This window comes from Erythrolamprus reginae, chromosome 9 (genome assembly GCF_031021105.1).
Source record: "Erythrolamprus reginae isolate rEryReg1 chromosome 9, rEryReg1.hap1, whole genome shotgun sequence".
NCBI classification, from domain to species: Eukaryota; Metazoa; Chordata; class Lepidosauria; order Squamata; family Dipsadidae; genus Erythrolamprus; species Erythrolamprus reginae.
The window spans coordinates 8,643,927-8,668,372 of NC_091958.1; the positions used below are offsets into that span (position 1 = coordinate 8,643,927).

At 42.5% G+C, this 24,446-nt stretch overlaps 1 protein-coding gene across 4 annotated transcripts in view; it reads right to left on the reverse strand.

The window, feature by feature from the left end:
- PHKB (phosphorylase kinase regulatory subunit beta) overlaps positions 1-24,446 on the reverse strand; it is a 160,426-nt gene that overhangs the window by 97,537 nt on the left and 38,443 nt on the right. For all 4 annotated transcript variants that reach the window (XM_070760256.1, XM_070760255.1, XM_070760258.1 and 1 more), the window contains 4 exons: positions 24,060-24,159; positions 16,455-16,562; positions 14,642-14,722; positions 7,823-7,938 (listed from right to left, as the gene is read on the reverse strand). In XM_070760256.1, the coding sequence (XP_070616357.1) occupies positions 7,823-7,938; positions 14,642-14,722; positions 16,455-16,562; positions 24,060-24,159 (405 nt within the window). The remainder of the gene's footprint in view (positions 1-7,822; positions 7,939-14,641; positions 14,723-16,454; positions 16,563-24,059; positions 24,160-24,446) is intronic.

Consider the following 24,446-nt stretch of genomic DNA (forward strand, 5'->3'; position numbering starts at 1 on the left):
CTGAGGACAAAGTGATGATACAGACAGTTTATTTTATTGGTTTTCAGCAATTTGTATTTAAAGGTCATCAGTGAATCCTTAAAAAAAATATGCATTTTTTTTAAAAGACCTTGGATTTAGACATCTGGAACTGTACATTTATAAGGTCTTGTTGTGACAATAGCTGGCTTCGCTTTTTGGCGGAGTGGTGAAAAGAAGTTGGTGGGTTTTTTCATTACTTTATGGGACCACTGCTGTAACATGGTTAGTCTTCTAAACTGGCTAAGGGCCTAAAGTCAATTGCGTTTTATTATGAATGCTTTTTACAAATACTGTAGAAATAAGCAAACCCAGACCACTGTCATCTTTGAACTATCAGCACCTTGGACAGCACCACAAAGAGATAAATCAAGACCTGTACTTGGGGGGGAAATATTAATCATGAACCAAGTCGATGTTTTACGTCAAATAAAATACTGAAGAATAATTCATAAATAGACAGGTGCATTTATCCGGAAGCTATCTATTATTTATTCATGAATCAACCATAAATGGGATGAAAAACGAGTGTCTGGATTTAAGACCGCACTTGAAACTGGTTCACCTTCAAAGCCCATCCAAGATCTTCACATCTGCAAGACACCAACTCTTCAAAATATAGCGCCACCAAGATGGTGCTGACAAAAGCTGCCTTTGGTGAAATGCCATTATTATTAGTCTTCTCATCATTCCTATCACCCATCTCCTCCACTTATGACTGTATGAGTGTAACTTGTTGCTTGTATCCTTATGATTTATATTGACGGTTTCTTGATTGTTTATTTGTACCCCATGACATGGGGCATGGGGTGAGGTATCATCAGTACGCTGATGATACCCAGCTTTACATCTCCACCCCATGTCCAGTCAACGAAGCGGTGGAAGTGATGTGCCGGTGTCTGGAGGCTGTTGGGGTCTGGATGGGTGTCAACAGACTCAAACTCAACCCGGATAAGACGGAGTGGCTGTGGGTTTTGCCTCCCAAGGACAATTCCATCTGTCCTTCCGTTACCCTGGGGGGGGGAATTATTGACCCCCTCGGAGAGGGTGCGCAACTTGGGCGTCCTCCTCGATCCACAGCTCACATTAGAGAACCATCTTTCAGCTGTGGCGAGGGGGGCGTTTGCCCAGGTTCGCCTGGTGCACCAGTTGCGACCCTATCTGGACCGGGACTCACTGCTCACAGTCACTCATGCCCTCATCACCTCGAGGTTCGACTACTGTAATGCTCTCTACATGGGGCTACCTTTGAAAAGTGTTCGGAAACTCCAGATCGTGCAGAATGCAGCTGCGAGAGCAGTCATGGGCTTACCTAAGTATGCCCATGTTTCACCAACACTCCGCAGTCTGCATTGGTTGCCGATCAACTTCCGGTCACAATTCAAAGTGTTGGTTATGACCTTTAAAGCCCTTCATGGCACTGGACCAGAATATCTCCGAGACCGCCTGCTGCCGCACGAATCCCAGTGACCGATTAGGTCCCACAGAGTGGGCCTTCTCCGGGTCCCGTCAACTAAACAATGTCGGTTGGCGGGCGCCAGGGGAAGAGCCTTCTCTGTGGTGGCCCTGGCCCTCTGGAATCAACTCCCCCCGGAGATTAGAACTGCCCCTACTCTCCTTGCCTTTCGTAAGCTCCTTAAGACCCACCTCTGTCGCCAGGCATGGGGGAACTGAAACATCTCCCCCGGGCAGATACAATTTATGAATGGTATGTTTGTATGTATGTGTGTTTAGAAAATGGGGTCTTTTAAATATTTTTAAACAGTAATTTAGATTTGTTGTAGATTGTTTTTTCACTTTGTTGTGAGCCGCCCCGAGTCTGCGGAGAGGGGCGGCATACAAATCTAAATAATAAATAGATAGATAGATAGATAGATAGATAGATAGATAGATAGATAGATAGATAGATAAAGTGTTGTATCTCATGATTCTTGACAAATGCATCTTTTCTTTTATGTACACTGAGAGCATATGCCCCAAAGACAAATTCCTTGTGTGTCCAACCCCACTTGACCAATAAAGAATTCTATTCTGTTCTATTCTATTCTATTCTATACATGTTTTCATTACTAGCTTACTAGGAAACATTGGTGGTTTTTTTCCTTTATTTCAACTTTCACAACAAGAGCTTTCTGAATACACAATACACAAAAGTGTGCTGGGGGGAACTATGTGCTGTTTACTAATTGGTACAAGAAGAGAAGGATGATTAGGTTGCCTACCAAACTTTGTTCTGAACAGCTGCCATCAAAGGCTGATGAAATCTCACATATTTTCTCCCCTCGTTTTCTGCTGATTAGAAACGATTCTCTTTGTGAATGGCGGATGACATGCTAATAGAAGCTGGATTGCTCAGTGCGCTGCTTCACTAATGGAATCTTCCCTCCTCCATTAAACTCAAGAAGGAGACCTATGATTGCATCTTTCCACCACTTTTCAAAGTCTTCCAGTGATCTTCCTTATGTAAATCTATACAAATGGGTGGTTGTTTTTAAAAAATCCTATTTTGTTCAACAAATTTTCGACCCATTCGAATCCACTCTTTGCATTTTTAAACATACAAAATTGGACACCATCATTTATTTATTAGATTTCTCTTTCAGCAAAGAAAGTTGGTTTTCACTGTATTAAATCTGTTACGGCAACTCTGGTCAACCCACTGTGCAAACTAATTAGATTAGATTAGATTTATTGGATTTATATGCCGCCCCTCTCCGCAGACTCGGGTCGGCGCACAACAATGGCAAAAACAGTACATAGTGACAAATCTAATATTTACCAATCTAATTACAGTTTTAGGTTAAAAAATTCATAAAAGCAACCCCAATATATATAAAAAACAAGCACACAATCAATCAAACACCAAAACAACATGGGCAGGGGGAGATGTTTCAATTCCCCCATGCCTGACGGCAGAGGTGGGTTTTAAGGAGTTTACGAAAGGCAAGGAGGGTGGGGGCAATCCTAATCTCAGGGGGGAGCTGGTTCCAGGGGGTCGGAGCCACCACAGAGAAGGCTCTTCCCCTGGGTCCCGCCAGACGACATTGTTTAGTCGACGGGACCCAAAGAAGGCCCACTCTGTGGGACCTAACCGGTCGCTGGGATTCGTGCGGCAGAAGGCGGTCCCGAAGATATTCTGGTCCGGTGCCAGAATATGTTCCCCTAATTAAAATCCCCCCAAAAATCAATCGTATGAGTGACCTGAACTTGTATAGAGAAAAATCCAAACTTTTCAAGTGGAATAAATCGTAGATGAATCCAGGTTTTGTTTTAAAGTAAATAAAACCTTTCCTACTCAAATCTAATTAGAGAAGAGTATACAATGGAAACCCAATACAGTATTTCTTAATTGATACTGATATAAGTATGCAATGCCAAGGCACGATTCAGCCATCATTACAGTAATCTAATTAACAGATTTGTGCCTATGTGAAACATAGGAGTGGCTTTTTTTTTAAAAAAGTTACTGATTCCATTCCTTTAGCTTTAGAAATCAGTAGAGGCTCCCAAAAAGTTTTTTTTTTAAAAAAATTGAAAAAAGCAATGATCAACTTCTTTTGCTCACCTAGGGGATAAAGACTAAAACGAGTAGATTAAGAATGTGTTATTTGGTTCGATGGTGCCAATTGATACGGCAAGCTAGAAGCTAGCATCTCTGAAAAATATTGAACAGCTTTCCCCAAGCTTTGTGATTAAGCAGCTGTTCAATGTTGGGCTTCTGATTGATGATTGCTTAAGAATGAGAGATAAGAGATAAGGCACTCTGCTCCTAAATTGCTGTTCACTGTCTTATGAGCAATCCCTAGTTGCAAACCCCAAGGTTTAATTCAAGACAGATCCAAGCTCAAGGATTCGGTCTAAGGCACCTAAGTTTAGAAGACTGTACGATTGAATGTATGAATAAATCTCTTTCAAATACCGACTCATGCGCTACATAAGATTCTTTTCATGCACTTGCACATGCATATGAACCAGTGGTGAAATCCAATTTTTTTTACTAGCGGTTCTGTGGACATGGCTTGTTGGGCGTGGTGTAGCTTGGTGGGTGTGGTATAGTTTGGTGGGTGTGGCAGGGGAAGGATACTGCAAAATCTCCATTCCCTCCCACTCCAGGGGAAGGATACTACAAAATCTCCATTCCCTCCCACTCCAGGGGAAGGATACTGCAAAATCTCCATTCCCTCCACAGTCCAGGGGAAGGATACAGTACTGCAAAATCTCCATTCCCTCCACAGTCCAGGGGAAGGATACTGCAAAATCTCCATTCCCTCCCCACTCCAGGGAAAGGATATTGCAAAATCTCCATTCCCTCCCACTCCAGGGAAAGGATACTACAAAATCTCCATTCCCTCCCACTCCAGGGGAAGGATATTGCAAAATCTCCATTCCCTCCCCACTCCAGGGGAAGGATACTACAAAATCTCCATTCCCTCCCACTCCAGGGGAAGGATATTGCAAAATCTCCATTCCCTCCCCACTCCAGGGGAAGGATACTACAAAATCTCCATTCCCTCCCACTCCAGGGGAAGGATACTGCAAAATCTCCATTCCCTCCCACTCGAGGGGAAGGATACTGCAAAATCTCCATTACCTCCCACTCCAGGGGAAGGATACTGCAAAATCTCCATTCCCTCCCCACTCCAGGGAAAGGATATTGCAAACTCTCCATTCCCTCCACAGTCCAGGGGAAGGATACAGTACTGCAAAATCTCCATTCCCTCCACAGTCCAGGGGAAGGATACTGCAAAATCTCCATTCCCTCCCCACTCCAGGGGAAGGATATTGCAAAATCTCCATTCCCTCCCCACTCCAGGGGAAGGATACTACAAAATCTCCATTCCCTCCCACTCCAGGGGAAGGATATTGCAAAATCTCCATTCCCTCCCCACTCCAGGGGAAGGATACTACAAAATCTCCATTCCCTCCCACTCCAGGGGAAGGATATTGCAAAATCTCCATTCCCTCCCACTCGAGGGGAAGGATACTGCAAAATCTCCATTACCTCCCACTCCAGGGGAAGGATACTGCAAAATCTCCATTCCCACCACACTCCAGGGGAAGGATATTGCAAACATTTTCAAAGAAAAAACCCCCAAGAAAGTCCAGTTGCCTAGGATGTTGAGACTCTGGAAAGAGTGCAGAGAAGAGCAACAAAGATGATTAGGGGATTGGAGGCTAAAACATATGAAGAACAGTTGCAGGAACTGGGTATGTCTATTTTAATGAAAAGAAGGACCAGGGGAGATACGATAGCAGTGTTCCAATATCTCAGGGGTTGCCACAAAGAAGAGGGAGTCAACCTATTCTCCAAAGCAGCTGATGATAGAATAAGAAGCAGTGGGTGGAAACTAAACAAGGAGAGAAGTAACTTAGAACTAAGGAGAAATCTTCCTGACAGTTAGAACAATTAATCAGTGGAACAACTTCCCTCCAGAGGTTGTGGGTGTTCCAACACTGGAAGTTTTAAAGATGTTGGATAACCGTTTGTCTTAAGCGGTGTAGTTTTTCCTGTCTAAGCAGGGGGTTGGAGTAGGTCCCTTCCAGCTCTGTTGTTGTTGTTGTTGTTGTTGTTATTATTATTATTATTATTTAAAAACTAAGAAATTGCCTTTGAAAAGCACCCTTAGGTCATGGTCTCCCAGTTTTTAATCTGGTGCTATAACCACTACACCACACTGGCTGCCTAAGCTAATGAAGTAATTGAAATCAATGAAAATAGGTGGGATGAAGAACTGAGAGTTCTTCAACAACAAAACAAGCAGATCAGATTCTAATCAAGACCGAATCATTCAGAAATTCATAATCTTCCTTTGCTTTCATATTTAAATTCTTCCCTTCAGGAAATGATGTTTCTGTGGGAAGACTCAAGAACAATGCGAAACAGCCTTTAAAAAAAGAAAAGAAATCACATGTTGACTACATTAAAACTGGCAGCCCAATGAACAATAAAAAGAAATCTTAATAAGGACAAACAACACATCAGCGGGATGAGTCGCAGAACAAAGGAGAATGAGCAGAAGACTTTCTAAAGCTTGGAGTAGAAAGACGTTGCTTTTCGGAAACAAGGCACAGATGGGATATGTCGAAAATAGTGTTTTTTCCCCCTCCAGAATAATTCAATAGATGCTTGGAAATAAGCTTGAGCAAAATGGTTACAGGCAGTAATGGGCAGCCAAATTTTTACTGCCACAATGTGGGTGTGGCTTAATGGTCATGTGACTGGGTAGGAGTGGCTTGCTGGCCATGTGATCAGATGGGAATGGCTTGAACGATCATCAGTGTTGAAGTGAACTGCTAAGTCCTCGACTTAAAACCTTACCAGTGTCTCTTGCTAGGGTGACAATTGGCTTCGCGTTTCCCACGCTCTCCTTCCTGGGTTGCCCCCCCCCCCACAGGCTGGGTAGCTAAGCGAACGGGTGCTGCCAGAAGCATAAATGCTGCGAGTGCCGCCTCCACCCACGCCTTCTGCTTGCACCTCAGAGGGGAGGTGGCCCCGTGAGGCTGGAGGGGAGCTGGGCAGGAGAGAGGGAAGCTCTTCCGAGGCCAGGAAGGAGGAAAGAGGAAAAAAGCAAGGAGCGCAGATGCAGCAGCAGAAGCAGGGGAAAAAGGAGAGTCGAGCCGAGACCAGTAATCCAGGAAGTGACAGCCGCCAATCAGCTGGAGCTGCACGTGCATCTTCATTTCCGCCCATTGCCCACTCTGGTTACAGGACCAATGAATATTTCCAACATATGGGTGGGAATCATGAACTTCTAGACATACTAGCTTTACAAAATTTCCAAGGCTTAAAATTGACCAACTCACTTAACAAATGTCTCACTTAGCAACATAAATTTCGGGCTCAATTGTGGTCGCACGTTAAGGATTGCCTGTACACTGGAAGAATAGTCCTATTAAAAGATGCGTATTACTTTATTTAATCTCATGTTTCTGCTGCCCTTTTTTCCTCTAGCGGTTCAGGACCACAAGGCTAAACAAGGAGAGAAGCAACTTGGAACTAAGGAGAAATTTCATGACAGTCAAAACAAATAATCAGTGGAACAACTTTCCTTCAGAATTTGTGAATGCTCCAACACTAGAAGTTGTTCAGGTGATGTTGGATAACCATCTGCCCCTACTTGACAAAATCATACACTGGGACTGTAATAAACGATTATCGTATTTTCTTCAGGGTACAAATATATATGTAGTTTTTAGAACCGCTAAGTTTATAGTCAGGGCTGTTCAGATGAGAATACGTTTCGTAGAACATATTGGGGTGGCATACAAAGGAGATGAACTCACTTAAGAATATTTTATATCAGTATCTTAGATTTGTTTAATCTAATCCTTTGCACGAGTTATATTCTCATGTTTTACTACTCAATTGTAGCATATTTTACTGCATTTTAACTTATTATTTATTCAAATTCCCTCTATTTTAGCCAATTTTATTGTATTTTAACCAGTCACAGTTTTATGACGACCAATGTGGTCCTTTTCCTTGCTTTGATATGGTCGATTGACTAATCAAATAAAGTTGATATTGATTGATTGATAACCATCTGTCTGAAATAGTGTAGGTTTTCCTGCCTCCAAGGTCCCTTCCAATTCTGTTATTGTTGTTGTTGTTGTTGTTGTTATTATTGTTATTGTTATTATTATTACAAGGCTGCAGGATTTTATCCTAGGAAGACTAGGCAATGATTCAGGGACCAGAACAAAACCATCTTATAAATTCCACATCAAAGTTCACAACAGTTGAGAATAATAGGAATGGATTTATTAGACAGGTTGCAGGGAAGGAATTAATATATATATATACCTTGAATGCAATTCAGTGCTGCCGTTGTTATATTTGCTTCCTCTTTCCCACATGCCAAAATCTGGAACCCGGTATGCTCTTTCAACGCAAAAAACGAGGTTTTGTATGAAAGAGACCTTCAAAAAAAAGAAGGAAATGAAATAGAATTGAGAGACAGTAAAATGCTGAAATCTATTCATAGTTCTGGGTTCTGAAAGACAGGGATAACTCTTCAGATAATTCTGTTTGCCTTGCCTATAGTTCGGTTGCTAATAATACTTCTCTGTTGTTACCGGGCATGACATGTAATTGGCGGAAGTATTATTCTCTAAAATTATGTTGCTGCAGAAAGCAGGTCAGGAAGAATCACTTAACTGAATTTTACTCCAAGCTCAGCTTGGAGAATTCTCTCTTCTTCGTTTTGCTTTGAGGGGGAAAAAATAATCAGGATTACATATTGGGAGTGCCAAGTGCTGTCACTTCTCTCCTGGAACATTACAGTAGAACAGAGGTTTTAATAATACGGTACTGCTAATTGCAAGGGTAAAGCTTTTAATTTTTATCATGGAACTGCCCTGCCTTGTGTGTGTTAAGGGATGTGCAAGTACTAATATCATAAGCTCAAAATGTTTAAACTTGTAGGGCTGGGACTTGGGAAGATAAGGAGTGGAATTTGTTCAGGGAGATTCTCAATCATTCAAGACATGGTTGTCCCAAAGATACTTTTTTCAAAAGACAACTGGACTTTCTTGGTTATTTCTTTCTTTATATATATATGTAGGTCATATATGTATGTATGTATGTATGTATGTATGTATGTATGTATGCATGTATGCATGCATGTCTTGGCATATTTGGGTTTTTTCCTGTGTAAGGTTGGAAAAGATCCGAATATGCCAAGACCTACATACCTATACCCATGAAAGTCTACAAAAACATCTGTTTATTCAAAATATCTGTATGTATGTGTCTGTGTTGCTTCTCATCCAAGAAGCTGCTTCTTCTTCTGAAAGAAAGATGGGGGGGAAGGAAGGAAGGAAGGAAGGAAGGAGGGATGGAGGAAAGGAAGGAAGGAAGATAGAAAGAAAGAAAGAAAGAAAGAAAGAAAGAAAAAGACCAAGAATAGAATAGAATAGAATAGAACAGAATAGAATTTTATTGGCCAAGTGTGATTGGACACACAAGGAATTTGTCTTGGTGCATATGCTCTCAACGTACATAAAAGAAATAGATACATTTGTCAAGAATCATGTCGTACAACACTTAATGATTGGCATGGGGGATTTGAGACATCTTCCCCCAGGCTCATTATAATTTATGTTTGATATGTATGTGCTGTTTGGTTTTTAATTATGATAGGATTTTTAGTTATTTTTAATATTAGATTTCTGCCATTATAATATTGTTTTTATCGTTGTTGTGAGCCGCCCCGAGTCTTCGGAGAGGGGCGGCATACAAATCTAATAAATTGAATTGAATTGAAATTGAATTGATGATTGTCATAGGGGTCAAACAAGCAATGAAGAAACAATAAAAAAAAGTTCCTTCAGAAGCTTAGGGAACCCTCAAGCACTTTCACCTGAGTTGGATTATCTTGTCTTTAAGAGCATCTATAATACATGGCAGGCAGTTTAAGGAAGAACCCGAACACCTGCAGAAGCTGGAGTGGGCAGAAAGTCTCTTGGGTAAATGAGCCTCTTTCGTCTCTTTCTTTAATTTGCAGAATTCAACTCTATTTGGCTGACTCCAAACGCTATCTTTACATTTTAGTTGCATTTTAGAATAGTATAGAATTCTTTATTGTCTAAGTGTGATTGGACACACAAGGAGTTTATCTTTTATCTCCTCTCTTATAGCTGGAATGTTTATTCTACATATCTGAACGCTCAGGTACAGGGGAAGCACGAAATATGTTGATCCGACAATATGGGAAACGATCCTCTTGCGTTTGCAGGGAGTTAACAAATATCATTGTTCTACGCAGAGAAACAAAACCCATTTACATTTATTCAACCATTCAGAACTGGCTCAGCGTTTTCATCTACTCCTGGAGGCAGCTCATTTACCTCCAAGGGAAACAAGGAATAATAATGAATAGCTTCAATACACTCAATAGGCATAGCGTCTTGCGCAAGGGATTAGTCTACGTGCGAAATAAAAGGGGAAGGGGGAGGAATAGGGAGGGGCCAGGGCTCACCACTCTCAGGATGAAACCACTTGGAGTTAATAACAAATGCAGAACATGTGACATGTAACTGGACAAGAGGAATCTTCCTCCTCCTCTTTCTTTCCTCCTTCACTTTTTCCCTCTCTTTCTCCTCCCTCATCTCCTTCTCCTCCACCTCCTTTTCCTCCTTTCTTCTCCATCACCTCCTTCTCCTCCTCCTCCACCACCTCCTTTCCCTTCTTTGTTCTCCGTCGCCTTCTTCTCCTCCTTTTCTTTCTCCTTCTCCTCCTTTTCCTCCTTTCTTCTCCTTCTCCTTTTCTTTCTTCTCCTCCTCCACCACCTCCTTTCCCTTCTTTGTTCTCCGTCGCCTTCTTCTCCTCCTTTTCTTTCTCCTCCTCCTCCTTTCCCTTCTTTCTTCTCCACCTCCTTCTTCTCCTTTCTTCTCCTTCTCCTTTTCTTTCTTCTCCTCCTCCTCCACCTCCTTTCCCTTCTTTCTTCTCCATCTCCTTCTTCTCATCCTTTTCTTTCTCCTTCTCCTCCTTTCCCTTCTTTCTTCTCCACCTCCTTTTCCTCCTTTCTTCTCCTTCTCCTTTTCTTTCTTCTCCTCCTCCACCTCCTTTCCCTTCTTTCTTCTCCATCTCCTTCTTCTCCTCCTTTTCTTTCTCCTTCTCCTCCTTTTCCTTCTTTCTTCTCCTCCTTTTTTCTCCTCCACCTCCTTTTCCTCCTTTCTTCTCCTTCACCTCCTTCTCTGGAGGTGCCTTCTCTGTGGCAGCCCCAGCCCTCTGGAATCAACACCCCCCAGAGGTTAGAATTGCCCCCACCCTCGTCTTTCGCAAGCTCCTAAAAACCCACCTATGTCACCAGGCTTGGGGAAGTTGATATTCTCCATAGCTACTATGATTTATGTATGGTTTGCTTGGGTTGTGTGATTAATTTTTATGATAAGGGTTTTAATCTGGTTTTTTTTTTAATATACTGTATTGGATTTGTACATTGTGTATTGTGTTGTGAGCCACCCTGAGTCTTTGGAGGGGGGCGGGCATACAAATCTAATAAATTATTAAATTATTATTATTATTATTATTATTATTATTATTATTATTATTATTCTCCTCCTCCTTTTCTTTCTCTTCCTCCTCCACCACCTCCTTTCCTTTCTTTCTCCTCCTCCTCCTTCTTCGCCTTCTCCTTTACTTTCTCCTCCTCCTCCACCTCCAACACCTCCTCCTCCTTTCCTTTCTTTTCCCCCATTTCCTTCTTCTCCTTTTCTTTCTTTCTCCTCCTCCACCTCTTCTTCTCTCCACTTCCTCCCTTCCCTTCTTTCTTCTCCACCTCCTTCACCTTTACTTTCTCCTCCTTCTCCACCTCCAACACCTCCTCCTCCTTTCCTTTCTTTTCCCCCATTTCCTTCTTCTCCTTTTCTTTCTTTCTCCTCCTCCACCTCTTCTTCTCTCCACTTCCTCCCTTCCCTTCTTTCTTCTCCACCTCCTTCACCTTTACTTTCTCCTCCTTCTCCACCTCCAACACCTCCTCCTCCTTTCCTTTCTTTTCCCCCATTTCCTTCTTCTCCTTTTCTTTCTTTCTCCTCCTCCACCTCTTCTTCTCTCCACTTCCTCCTTTCCCTTCTTTCTTCTCCACCTCCTTAACCTCCTTCTCCTTTATTTCTTCTTTTCTCCTCCTCCCCCTGTCCTTCTCCTCGCCCTTTCCCTCCCCTACCCCTCTTCTCTTCATCCCAAGCATTTACACCCACATTTTAAGAAGTAATCAGGGACGGAAGGATGGTTGAAACTGTGACCTGTGCCAACCAATTTCTTATCTAAATCTCATGATCTCAGGCGATGCCACCACCCAGAAAATCAGGGACAGACCCTTCTAGCCCATGACACCCTAATCCCTTTTATATACAGCCTTACAAATCCCACTGACTTTTACTGTTAAAAAACCTGCCACATTTGGGAGCATGGGATGCCTAAGAACTGAAAGGTAAGCATCACATAATTAAAACCAAAAACTCACTACCGGAGGAAATAAACCAGTGGGAGCCTTCAGGTCAATACTTCTCAATTATAGAAGAGTTTATGCAGATTACTGAGAAGTGGAGACAGCTGGATTTAAGAGTGCTAGGAAAATCTTTCTTCTCCTGTCAAGGCCTGTTTACGGCCGGTTTTATTTTAGAACAGCGTTGAAACACATCACTAAAGGCTATATTTTATTTTATTTTTAAAGTGCTTTAATGCAGAAAACTTGGGACAACTTGACTTCAAGTTGTGGGAATACTTCTGCATTGAATTTCCCCAGATCTAGGTCTCATAGAAACATAGAAACATAGAAGATTGACGGCAGAAAAAAGACCTCATGGTCCATCTAGTCTGCCCTTATACTATTTCTTGCAATTTATCTTAGGATGGATGGAGGTTTATCCCAGGCATGTTTCAATTCAGTTACTGTGGATTTCCCAACCGCGTCTGCTGGAAGTTTGTTCCAAGCATCTACTACTCTTTCAGGAAAATAATATTTTCTCACGTTACTTCTAATCTTTCTCCCAACTAACCTCAGATTGTGCCCCCTTGTTCTTGTGTTCACTTTCCTATTAAAAATACTTCTCTCCTCAACCTAATTTAACCCTTTAACATGTTTAAAAAGTTTTGATCATGTCCTCCCTTTCCCTTCTGTCCTCCAGACTATACAGATTGAGTTCATGAAGTCTTTCCTGATACGTTTTATGCTTAAGACCTTCCACCATTTTTTTAGCCCGTCTTTGGACCCGTTCAATTTTATCTTTTTTTGTAGATGAGGTCTCCAGAACTGAACACAGTATTCCAAATGGGGTCTCACCAGCACTCTCTACATCGGGATCACAATCTCCCTCTTCCTGCTTGTTATACCTCTAGCTATGCAGCCAAGCATTCTACTCGCTCTCCCTACTGCCTTACTGCACTGTTCACCCATTTTGAGACTGTCAGAAATCACTACCCCTAAACCCTTCTCTTCTGAAGTTTTTGCTAACACAGAACTGCCAATGCAATACTCAGATTGAGGATTCCTTTTCCCCAAGTGTATTATTTTACATTTGGAAACATTAAACTGCAGTTTCCATTGCTTTGACCACTTATCTAGTAAAGCTAAATCATTTGCCATATTACAGACCCCTCCAGGAATATCAACCCTATTGCACACTTTAGAGTCATCAGCAAATAGGCAAACCTTCCCTACCAAACCTTCCTCTATGTCACTCACAAAGATATTAAAAAGAATAGTCTCATATGTATTTGTAGGGAAATCATGTTTCACCTACACATTCACGATGATTCTATGCGCACTTTAGAAGCTGTTTTAAGTGGCACTTCTGGAACAAGCAGGGAAATCTCTGGAGGCATTAACAACCCACTGTGTGCAACAGAATATAAAATGCTGGTATTGATAGGGATTCTTTTTAAAAAAGAAACAGAAATGATATTTTAGGAAACATTATTTGACGAGGATAGAAAATGTTGTTTGGTTTATTAAAGAAGTGTAATGCTTTATGATCGATGGCATCCTTAGCTAATCCAGGGAACTCCAAATGTGGCAACTTTTAAGACTTGGACATTTCAACTCTCAGAATTCCCCCAGCCAGTAGGTTGCCTGGAGAATTCTGGGAGTTGAAGTCCACCAGTGTTAAAACTGCCGCATTTTGGAGTCTCCTGACCTAGCTTTTACATGGCTAACAGAAACAGTTACTTATTTTATTTATTTATTTTGCCCAATACACAATGAGGGTTTTAGTGGGTATATATCTATATACGCATAGTAAAATACATGATGAAGGTTATAGAGGAGATACTCATAGTAAAATATATCTAAGAAATAATAGAAAAGAAGGTATAGTAATAGAACACATCAATGAAAGAATAGAAGAAGAGATATGGGAATGGAAGAAAGATATAGGAGAGCAATAGGACAGGGGACAGAAGGCACTCTAGTGCACTTGTACTCGCCCCTTACTGACCTCTTAGGAATCTGGATAGGTCAACCGTAGATAATATAAGGGTAAAGTGTTGGGGGTTTGGGGATGACACTATGGAGTCCGGTAATGAGTTCCACGCTTCGACAACTCGGTTACTGAAGTCATATTTTTTACAGTCAAGTTTGGAGCGGTTAATATTAAGTTTAAATCTGTTGTGTGCTCTTGTGTTGTTGTGGTTGAAGTTGAAGTAGTCGCCGACAGGCAGGACGTTGCAGCATATGATCTTGTGGGCAATACTTAGATCTTGTTTAAGGCGTCTTAGTTCTAAACTTTCTAGGCCCAGGATTGAAAGTCTAGTCTCATAGGGTATTCTATTTCGAGTGGAGGAGTGAAGGGCTCTTCTGGTGAAATATCTTTGGCCATTTTCAAGGGTGTTAATGTCTGAGATGTGATATGGGTTCCAAACAGATGAGCTGTATTCGAGGATGGGTCTGGCAAAAGTTTTGTAAGCTCTGGTAAGTAGTGTGAGATTGCCAGAGCAGAAGCTATTATCATACTTGCTATCAAAAAAGAAAGAGAGGAAGAATTTTTTTTTTGGCTCCAATTGTAATTCAATACAGCTATTTCGGAAACCACCCAAGGAAAAGAATTTCTTTCCATTTTGTTTAAAAGCCTGTAAAATTCCCACAGTCTGCTTCCGTGAGATATGGAATTGGCTTACTCGTACCTCATCCGTGTTGTAGATGATCTGCAGGCCGGATGAAATCATCTCCACCAGGTAGAGTAAGAAGAGGGACACAGCATTTATCTGGATGGAGGAAAAAGGAAAGAGATTAAAGAAATAATCCTGTCAAAAGGGGAAAAAAATTAACCTGCGCACGTATTATGATGCCTGCAGTCAGTGTGCCGATTAAAACCAGAAGGAATGAGAATAACAGGTGTAAAATGGAAAATAAATGGCCGTATCTGGAAGAGGTTGATAATCCCTCAACGTGCGCGGAAGCTGGGAGCTTCCTACTGTAATATTTGCCTCATGTCTCTGAGTTGTAATGACATGATACGATGCACGGTTCAAAGGCTCCGAGATACCTCTTCAAGGGGCACCGATGGTTTCTTCGGCAAAATACCGGCTTTCAAATAAAAAAAATTATTTCTTTATTTTGGGGCTCAATTATGGTCCTTAAGTCAGAAACTACCTATACTGTTATCCCAAGTAAAACTGACATCTGCCAATCCAAAATCCGGCACATGCAGTAAGGAAACTCCATTGAATGGAAGAAAGAAGGAAGGAAAACTAATAATTAAATTAAAAATCCATTAACTTTTAGTTAAGTGGCTGGTGGTGTTCTGGAAGGGGAAATTGATTCCCCAAGCAGAACAAAGTATCCAGATCAGCAATTCTTAAAATCAATCTATAAACATAGTTTAAGGTCTGCATTCACAGATCCAAGCTTGTCCCGTTTCAAAGACAGCAACAATTCATTGTGGCTGTTACCCTTGTATTGTTTACACTGAATTATAAAGCAACAAATCAGACTACAAAACAGCCTGCTGTTGTTGATAGGTTAAAGCAGGAAAATCAATTTGTCAAGCTCCATAATTGAAGACATTTTAAAAGAACGGTAGCCTTTAACTAAACAGCAGGACGGAAATATTCAAACTCACTCGCTCTGTAGTAGGTTTTCTTGTTTTAAAAAAACTCCACAGCTCACATTAGAGAAACATCTTTCAGCTGTGGCGAGGGGGGCGTTTGCCCAGGTTCGCCTGGTGCACCAGTTGCGGCCCTATTTGGACCGGGAGTCACTGCTCACAGTCACTCATGCCCTCATCACCTCGAGGCTCGACTACTGTAACGCTCTCTACATGGGGCTACCTTTGAAAAGTGTTCGGAAACTTCAGATCGTGCAGAATGCAGCTGCGAGAGCAATTATGGGCTTCTCTAAGTATGCCCATATTACTCCAATACTCCACAGTCTGCATTGGTTGCCGATCAGTTTCCGGTCACAATTCAAAGTGTTGGTTATGACCTAAAAAGCCCTTCATGGCACCGGACCAGAATACCTTCGGGACCGCCTTCTGCCGCACGAATCCCAGCGACCGGTTCGGTCCCACAGAGTTGGCCTTCTTCGGGTCCCGTCGACTAAACAATGTCGTCTGGCGGGACCCAGGGGAAGAGCCTTCTCTGTGGCGGCTCCAACCCTCTGGAACCAGCTCCCCCCTCAGATTAGGATTGCCCCCACCCTCCTTGCCTTTCGCAAATTCCTTAAAACCCACCTCTGCCGTCAGGCATGGGGGAACTGAAACATCTCCCCCTTGCCCGTGTTGTTTTGGTGTTTGATTGATTGTGTGGTTGTTTTTTATATATTCTGGGGTTGTTTTTATGATTTTTTTTTAGCTTAAAATTGTAATTGGATTGGTGGGTATTGGATTTGTCACTATGTACTGTTTTGCCATTGTTGTGAGCCGCCCCGGGTCTGCGGAGAGGGGCGGCTTATAAATCCAATAAATCTAATCTAATCCAACAACCCATTGTTTCATACCTGTAGATGACCATATTCCTCGTGAGAAAAAACCTCATCGCCTGTGTGAACGTTGAAAACAGAATGGAGGCATTTGGAAGGCTTAGGATCTTGCTTATATTGTTGAACCTGTGCAGGGGAGGGGGGAAAGATTACAGGTAAATTCTACGCAAATATTTGGATGAGTCAAGCCGCTACCCACGTGAAATATCACGAGCCACTAAACATCACCACAGTCGGATTTCTAAGAAAAGCACTACAAGTTTCGCCGCGGTAGCTGTTAACGTTTATCATTTTTTCTTGGCAAAATGTAGAGGTTTGAAACGGCTTCCCAGTAAGGGTAGATTGGAAAAGCATCACGTTGTGTAATAGAAGCCCAGCAATGGCAAACATGCGGTTGAATCAAAGGCAATTTTCCTCTGTCTTGCAAATGTTACATATGAAAAAACAAAAAACCATTTCCCCGGAGGGAATATCAGGAGCAAGGGAGTCCTGTTGTTATTTTGCCTTTTTTCATCTTGGCACTTAAGAAAGAATGGTGAATGCTATCTGTATAGTCCGGAGGACAGAAGGGAAAGGGGGGACATGATCGAAACATTTAAATATGTTAAAGGGTTAAATAAGGTCCAGGAGGGAAGTGTTTTTAATAGGAAAGTGAGCACAAGAACAAGGGGACACAATCTGAAGTTAGTTGGGGGAAAGATCAAAAGCAACGTGAGAAAATATTATTTTACTGAAAGAGTAGTAGATCCTTGGAACAAACATCCAGCAGACGTGGTTGGTCAATCCACAGTAACTGAATTTAAACATGCCTGGGATAAACATATATCCATTGTAAGATAAAACATAGGAAATAGTATAAGGGCAGACTAGATGGACCATGAGGTCTTTTTCTGCCGTCAGTCTTCTATGTTTCTATGCAAAAATGGTCTTTCTGGGTTTTTTCTTTGAAGACATTTTGCTCCTCATCCAAGAGGCTTCTTCAGCTCTGACTGGATGGTGGAGAATGGAAGGATTTCTATTCCTTGCAAACAGATGATCATTTCCATTTTTTTTTTTTTAGAGAGAGCCATTGAGGCTGCTTGGAAGTTTATCTGTGTACTCAGAGTCACCTGAATAGTGCAAATGGGTCATGTAGTCTGCAATTTGGAAACATAGAAACATAGAAGAGTGACGGCAGAAAAAGACCTCATGGTCCATCTAGTCTGCCCTTATACTATTTCCTGCATGTTTAAATTCAGTTACTGTGGATTTACCAACCACGTCTGCTGGAAGTTTGTTCCAAGGATCTACTACTCTTTCAGTGAAATAATATTTTCTCACGTTGCTTTTGATCTTTCCCCCAACTAACTTCAGATTTTTCTGGAAATCCAGACTACAGGAACCATTTGCACAGCTCAGGTGACCCTGAGGGCACAGATAAACCTCTAAGTGGTTTTTACCAGCCATGTCTGATGGAAGTTTGTTCCAAGCATCTACTACTCTCTCAGTAAAATATTATTTTCTCACTTTGCTTCTGAACTTTCCCACGACTAACCTCAGATTGTGTCCCCTTGTTCTTGTGTTCACTTTCCTATTAAAAGCACTTCCCTCCTGAACCTTATTCAACCATTTAACATGTTTAAATGTTTCTTCTCCTGTCAAGGCCTGTTTACAGCCGGGTTTATTTAAGTACAACGTTGAAACCCATCACTAAAGGCTATATTTTATTTTATTTTTAAAGTGCATTAATGCAGAAAACTTGGGACAACTTGACTTCAGGTTGTGGGAATACTTCCGCCTTGAATTTCCCCAGATCTAGGTCTCATAGAAACATAGAAGACTGACGGCAGGAAAAGACCTCATGGTCCATCTAGTCTGCCACTTCTTGTATTTTATCTTAGGATGGATGGAGGTTTATCCCAGGCATGTTTAAATTCAGTTACTGTGGATTTACCAACCACGTCTGCTGGAAGTTTGTTCCAAGCATCTACTACTCTTTCAGTAAAATAATATTTTCTCACGTTACTTCTAATCTTTCCCCCAACTAACTTCAGATTGTGTCCCCTTGTTCTTGTGTTCACTTTCCTATTAAAAATACTTCTCTCCTGAACCTTATTTAACCCTTTCACATGTTTAAATGTTTCACTCATGTCCCCCCTTTCCCTTCTTTCCTCCAGACTATACAGATTGAGTTCATTAAGTCTTTCCTGATCAGTTTTATGCTTAAGACCTTCCACCATTTTTGTAGCCCTTCTTTGGACCCATTCAATTTGATCAATCTCTTTTTGTACAAGTGCACTAGAGTGCCTTCCGTCCCCTGTCCTATTGCTTTCCTATATCTCCTATCTCTTTCTTCTATTCCTATATCTCTTCTTCTATTCTTTCATTGATATGTTCTATTCCTGTATCTTCTTTTCTATTATTTCTTAGATATATTTTACTATGAGTATCTCCTCTATAACCTTCATCATGTATTTTACTATGTGTATATAGATGTATATACCCACTAAAACCCTCGTTGTGTATTGGACAAAATAAATAAATAAATACAATAAATAAAATAAAATAAAAACTGAGCACAGTATTCCAAATGTGGTCTCACCAGTGCTCTATACAGCGGGATCAGGCAAATAGACATAGGTAGGTAGGTAGGTGTAGAAGCAGAGAGAGACAGAAATATAGACACAGGAAGGTAGAGAGGTAGAAAGGAAGACAGAAAGAGACAGGCAGAAACAGGTAGGTAGGCAGAGAGGTAGATACAAACAGACGTAGAGAGGCAGGCAGGCAGAGAGACAGACACAGCTAGGTATAAAAACATGTACTGCACACAAAAGCCGCTCTTTGATTTTCTGCTTTGTGGCTCTGAATTGTAAAAAATCCTTAGACCGCTTAATTGCTTTGGAGACGACAATTGAGGTAGGGTGGCTGGCAGCTTGACCCAAGCAATAGCCAGAAGGATGATAGGAAACATGAATAGAGGGCCTGCAAATAGTGGGGTCCTGGGGTGAATGTGTGCTAGAGTTGGAAGCTTTAAAACAGAATGTATTTTTATTACTTATTTTTAAGAAAATCGATAGGGCTGCTGACTCACTCTCAGAGTGACTTACCAAGGATAAAAGCCCAACTCCAAAAGCAATAACCACCATTCTCTATCTTTCTCTGCTTCTTCATCTACCTACCTACCTATGTCTATCTCTATCTGCTTTTCTACCTACCTACATTTCTACCTGTGTCTGTTTGTCTCTATCTCTCTGCCAACTTCCCTCACTGTTTCTCTCTGTATCTTTCTGTCTGCCTTTCCACCTACCTACTACCTGTGTCTATATGTGTATGTATTTTATCTATTGGGGGTTTTTTTTTGTAATGTAAAACTGTTATTTTAGATTTTAATTATTAGATTTGTTACCATGTATTGTTTTTATCACTGTTGTGAGCCGCCCCGAGTCTACGGAGAGGCGCGGCATACAAATCTAATAAATAATAATAATAATAATAATAATAATAATAATAATAATAATAATAATATTTATGTCTCTCTCTGCTTTTCCATCTACCTATCTACTCATCTACCTCTCTATCTGTCTCTATACACTTCTCTACCTCTCTACCTACATAACTACGTCTGTCTATATCTTGATTATTATTATTATTTATTCGATTTGTATGCCCGCCCCTCTCCGGAAACTCGGAGCGGCTATCTGCCTCTCTGCCTACTCCTAATCAACAGGTTAGATCTCGAAAGCCAAGGACGTTCTGGAAGAAGGCAGCAGTGAAATCCTTCAATTCAAGTCACAAAAATTCAAGCAATGGAAACTGCAGTTTAATGTTTCCAAATGTAAAATAATGCACTTGGGGAAAAGGAATCCTCAATCTGAGTATTGTATTGGCAGTTCTGTGTTAGCAAAAACTTCAGAAGTGCAGTCAGAATACTTCAGAAGTGCAGTGCAGTCAGGCAGTAGGGAAAGCAAGTAGGATGCTTGGCTGCATAGATAGAGGTATAACAAGCAGGAAGAGGGAGATTATGATCCCGCTATATAGAGCGCTGGTGAGACCACATTTGGAATACTGTGTTCAGTTCTGGAGACCTCACCTACAAAAAGATATTGACAAAATTGAATGGGTCCAAAGACGGGCTACAAGAATGGTGGAAGGTCTTAAGCATAAAACGTATCAGGAAATACTTAATGAACTCAATCTGTATTGTCTGGAGGACAGAAGGAAAAGGGGGGACATGATCGAAACATTTAAATATGTTAAAGGGTTAAATAAGGTCCAGGAGGGAAGTGTTTTTAATAGGAAAGTGAACACAAGAACAAGGGGACACAATCTGAAGTTAGTTGGGGGAAAGATCAAAAGCAACATGAGAAAATATTATTTTACTGAAAGAGTAGTAGATCCTTGGAACAAACTTCCAGCAGACGTGGTAGATAAATCCACAGTAACTGAATTGAAACATGCCTGGGATAAACATACAGTGATCCCCCGCTCGTTGCAAGGGTTCCGTTCCAGGACCCCCCGCAACGAGCGGGTTTTCGCGAAGTAGCGCTGCGGAAGTAAAAACACCATCTGCGCATGCGCAGATGGTGGTTTTACTTCCCAGCAGCGAGGAGCCGAAGATTGGGGTTTCCCCGCCACCCACGCAAACTCCTCGCTGCTGCCGCGCCCGCCGCTCACCCGCCCTGAAAGGGAAAGCCCCCCCAGGCCGGCTCCGATCCCCCAGGCCGGCTCCGATCGTTTTAAAACAGGCGCGCTGTTCTCCGCTGACTCCTAAAGCGGGGAAGTTCGCCAGGAGTCAGCGGAGAACGGCGCGCCTGTTTTAAAACGATCGGAGCCAGCGGGCTCCGATCGTTTTAAAACAGGCGCGCCGTTCTCCGCTGACTCCTAAAGCGGGGAAGTTCGCCAGGAGTCAGCGGAGAATGGCGCGCCTGTTTTAAAACGATCGGAGCCGGCCGGCTCCAATCGTTTTAAAACAGGCGCGCCGTTCTCCGCTGACTCCTGGCGAACTTCCCGGGCGAAGGGCAAAGGGCGGGCGGGCGGGTGCTGGGGGGGGCTTCGCCCTCCCGCCAGCAAGAGGGGGAAGACCCAGGGAAGCCGCCCAGCAGCTGATCTGCCCGGCGCCATCTACGCATGCGTGCCCATAGAAAAAAGGGCACGCATGCGCAGATGGTGTTTTGACTTCCGGGTTCAAAAATCGCAAATTACCCTGTTCGCAATGGTCGGGGACGCAATAACCAGGGGATCACTGTATATCCATCCTAAGATAAAATACAGAAAATAGTATAAGGGCAGACTAGATGGACCAGGAGGTCTTTTTCTGCCGTCAGACTTCTATGTTTCTATGTTTCTATGCCAGAGGCCTACCCTGAAGTTTTCAAGATATAAGGATATCTTGAAGACATAAACCAGTGAGAGCGAACCTTTTTTTCCTTCAGGTGCCAAAAGAGCATATGCGTGCGCTATCGTGCATGCGCAAGTGCCCACACCCATAAGTCAATGCCTGGGGAGGGCAAAAATAGCTTCCCCTGCCACTTGGAGGCCCTCTGGAGGCTTTAAATGACCTTTTTCCCAACTTCTGGTGGGCTCATATTTCGCCCTCCCCAGGCTCCAAAGGCTTCCCTGGAGCTGGAGGAGGGTAAAAACGCCCGCCCCCATCCCCCTGGAGCCTCTCTGGAAGCCAAAAACGCCCTCCTAGAGCCTCTGTGCGAGCCAAAAATGAGCCAGCCGGCACACACATGCGCGTTGGAGCTGAGCTAGGGCAACGGCTCGCGTGCTATCAGAAATGGCTCCACGTGCCACCTGTGGCACCAGTGCCATAGTTTCGCCATCACTGTCATAAACCATTTTGGTTTGTTCTAACATGTCTTTAAATAATGCTAGAACCAAATAATTTGCGGATATTTCTTATCAATATTAAAACTTGAATTCTGTAGGCAGTACATATTAGGGCCAGAGCCTTTATCATTTTCTTCATTTGGGGTTTGCGTTAGGGGACCTTTTGGGGGGAAATATATTCTGAAAGTTTTGTTTTGCTTCTTTCTTTAAAAAAAAATCCTCCGTCCATCTCTCTTCATTACTTTTCTTCTCGCCATGTAACATCTATTTTTCTTCCATCAACTCCACTTTAATTTGTATCTCCTTTCGTGCCAGAGCTGCGCTGCAAAACAAGAGGTGACAGACTCTGCCTGCCGTTCCTGTAAGTTCAGATGCAGGGGTGTTGAACAGGTAGGCTTCATCACACCTGCCACCCTAAATATCAGGAGAATAACCCTGAGTAATTGCTCGCATATGTCACCTTACAGCTATTGGACGGGGGAAAAACCCCCAGAAACTTCATATATAAATCAGTAGCAAATGTACAGGTTAGCACCTGCTACAAATTGTTCGTTCTTATTCCCATTCCCTTAGCATTGTGCAATATCAAGAAAAGACAAAAAAATTGCTATGTCGAAAACAATTTTAAATTGCGATCAGCTAGAGCCGTAATGGCGAACTTGTGGCACATGTGTCACAAGCCGGGGTGGCGCAGCAGGTAGCGTGCTGTACTGCAGGTCACTGAAGCTGACTGTAGATCTGTAGGTCAGCAGTTCAAATCTCATCACCCGCTCAAGGTTGACTTCCATCCTTCCGAAGTGGGTAAAATGAGGACCCAGATTGTTGGGGGAAAGATGCTGGCTCTGTTAGAAAGTGCTATTGCTAATATGTTGTAAGCCGCCCTGAGTCTAGGGAGAAGGGTTAGATCCCACAGAGTGGGCCTTCTCCGAGTCCCATCAATGAAGTAATGTCGTCTGGCGGGACCCAGGAGAAGAGCCTTCTCTGTGGTGGCCCTGACCTTCTGGAATCAACTCCCCCCGAAGATTAGGACCACCCCCACCCTCCTCACCTTTTGCAAACTCCTTAAAACCCACCCCTGCTGTCAGGCATGGGGAAATTGATTCCCACGGACCGTTCACGTTTCATGTACAGTAATACCTCGTCTTACAAACCTAATTGGTTCCCGGGGGAGGTTCATAAGGCGAAAAGTTCATAACACGAAACATTGTTTCCCATAGGAAACAATGTAAAATGAATTAATACGTGCAACGGAAAAAAAAACGCAAAAAAACGCCGCCGCCCGGCTGTCACCTTTTGAAACAGCTGGGCGCTTCTCAGCGTTCTCCCAATGCCGAACCCGGAAGTTCGGCAAAAGTTCGGGTTCGGGAGGCCGCTAAGAAGCCCCGCCGCTCGGCTGTCACCTTTTGAAACAGCCGGGGGGTTTCTCAGCATCCTCCTGAACCCGAACGCCAAACCCGAACTTCCGGATTCGGCATTCGGGAGGCCGCCGAGAAGCCCCACGGCTGTTTCAAAAGGTGACAGCCGGGCGGCGGGGCTTCTCAGCGGCCTCCCGAACGCCGAACCCGGAAGTATTCAATGAGAAAATTCCATTCATTCAGAATGGAGTGTTATTGGAGTGTTCCCTTTAATTTTTTTGAGCAGTATATATTAGGGCCAGAGCCTACAAATAAAACTTTATTTCTGGCAGCATGCAAACTGGCGTCACATCTATGGCCCTTTTAATTTACTCGCTGCCGAAACATTGTAATGCTTATAATTAACTTAATCCTGTAGAATTAAGTGTCTGCTTCTGTCCACAATGCAACGTCTTACCTTATCAGCCTGACGCATGTAGCAGTAGAGAATTCCTCGCATGCATTTTATAGCAGAATGCTCCAGTTCGTGGGTTCGTCCCTTGTCGTCATCAATACGCCTGAATAAGAGAGATAACCCATGAAACAAATTAGAAATTCGCTCGGAAGGAAGTTGAAAGCATCCACATCCCCTTTTTTTTGATAATTGAGTATTAAGGCTGTTTTGATATAGAGGCACAAGCTAACTCAAATATTTCTCTGGCTCAATCAACCTTGCTAGAATAAAGCGAACACTTTTTTTTTTTTAAAGAGTCAACAACTAAGCCAACAATGTAGTACGGTTTCATAAAATGAAGACAAGTCTTGCAAAGAAACTTTTGCTTCCCTCCGTCTTCATATTTTAAAG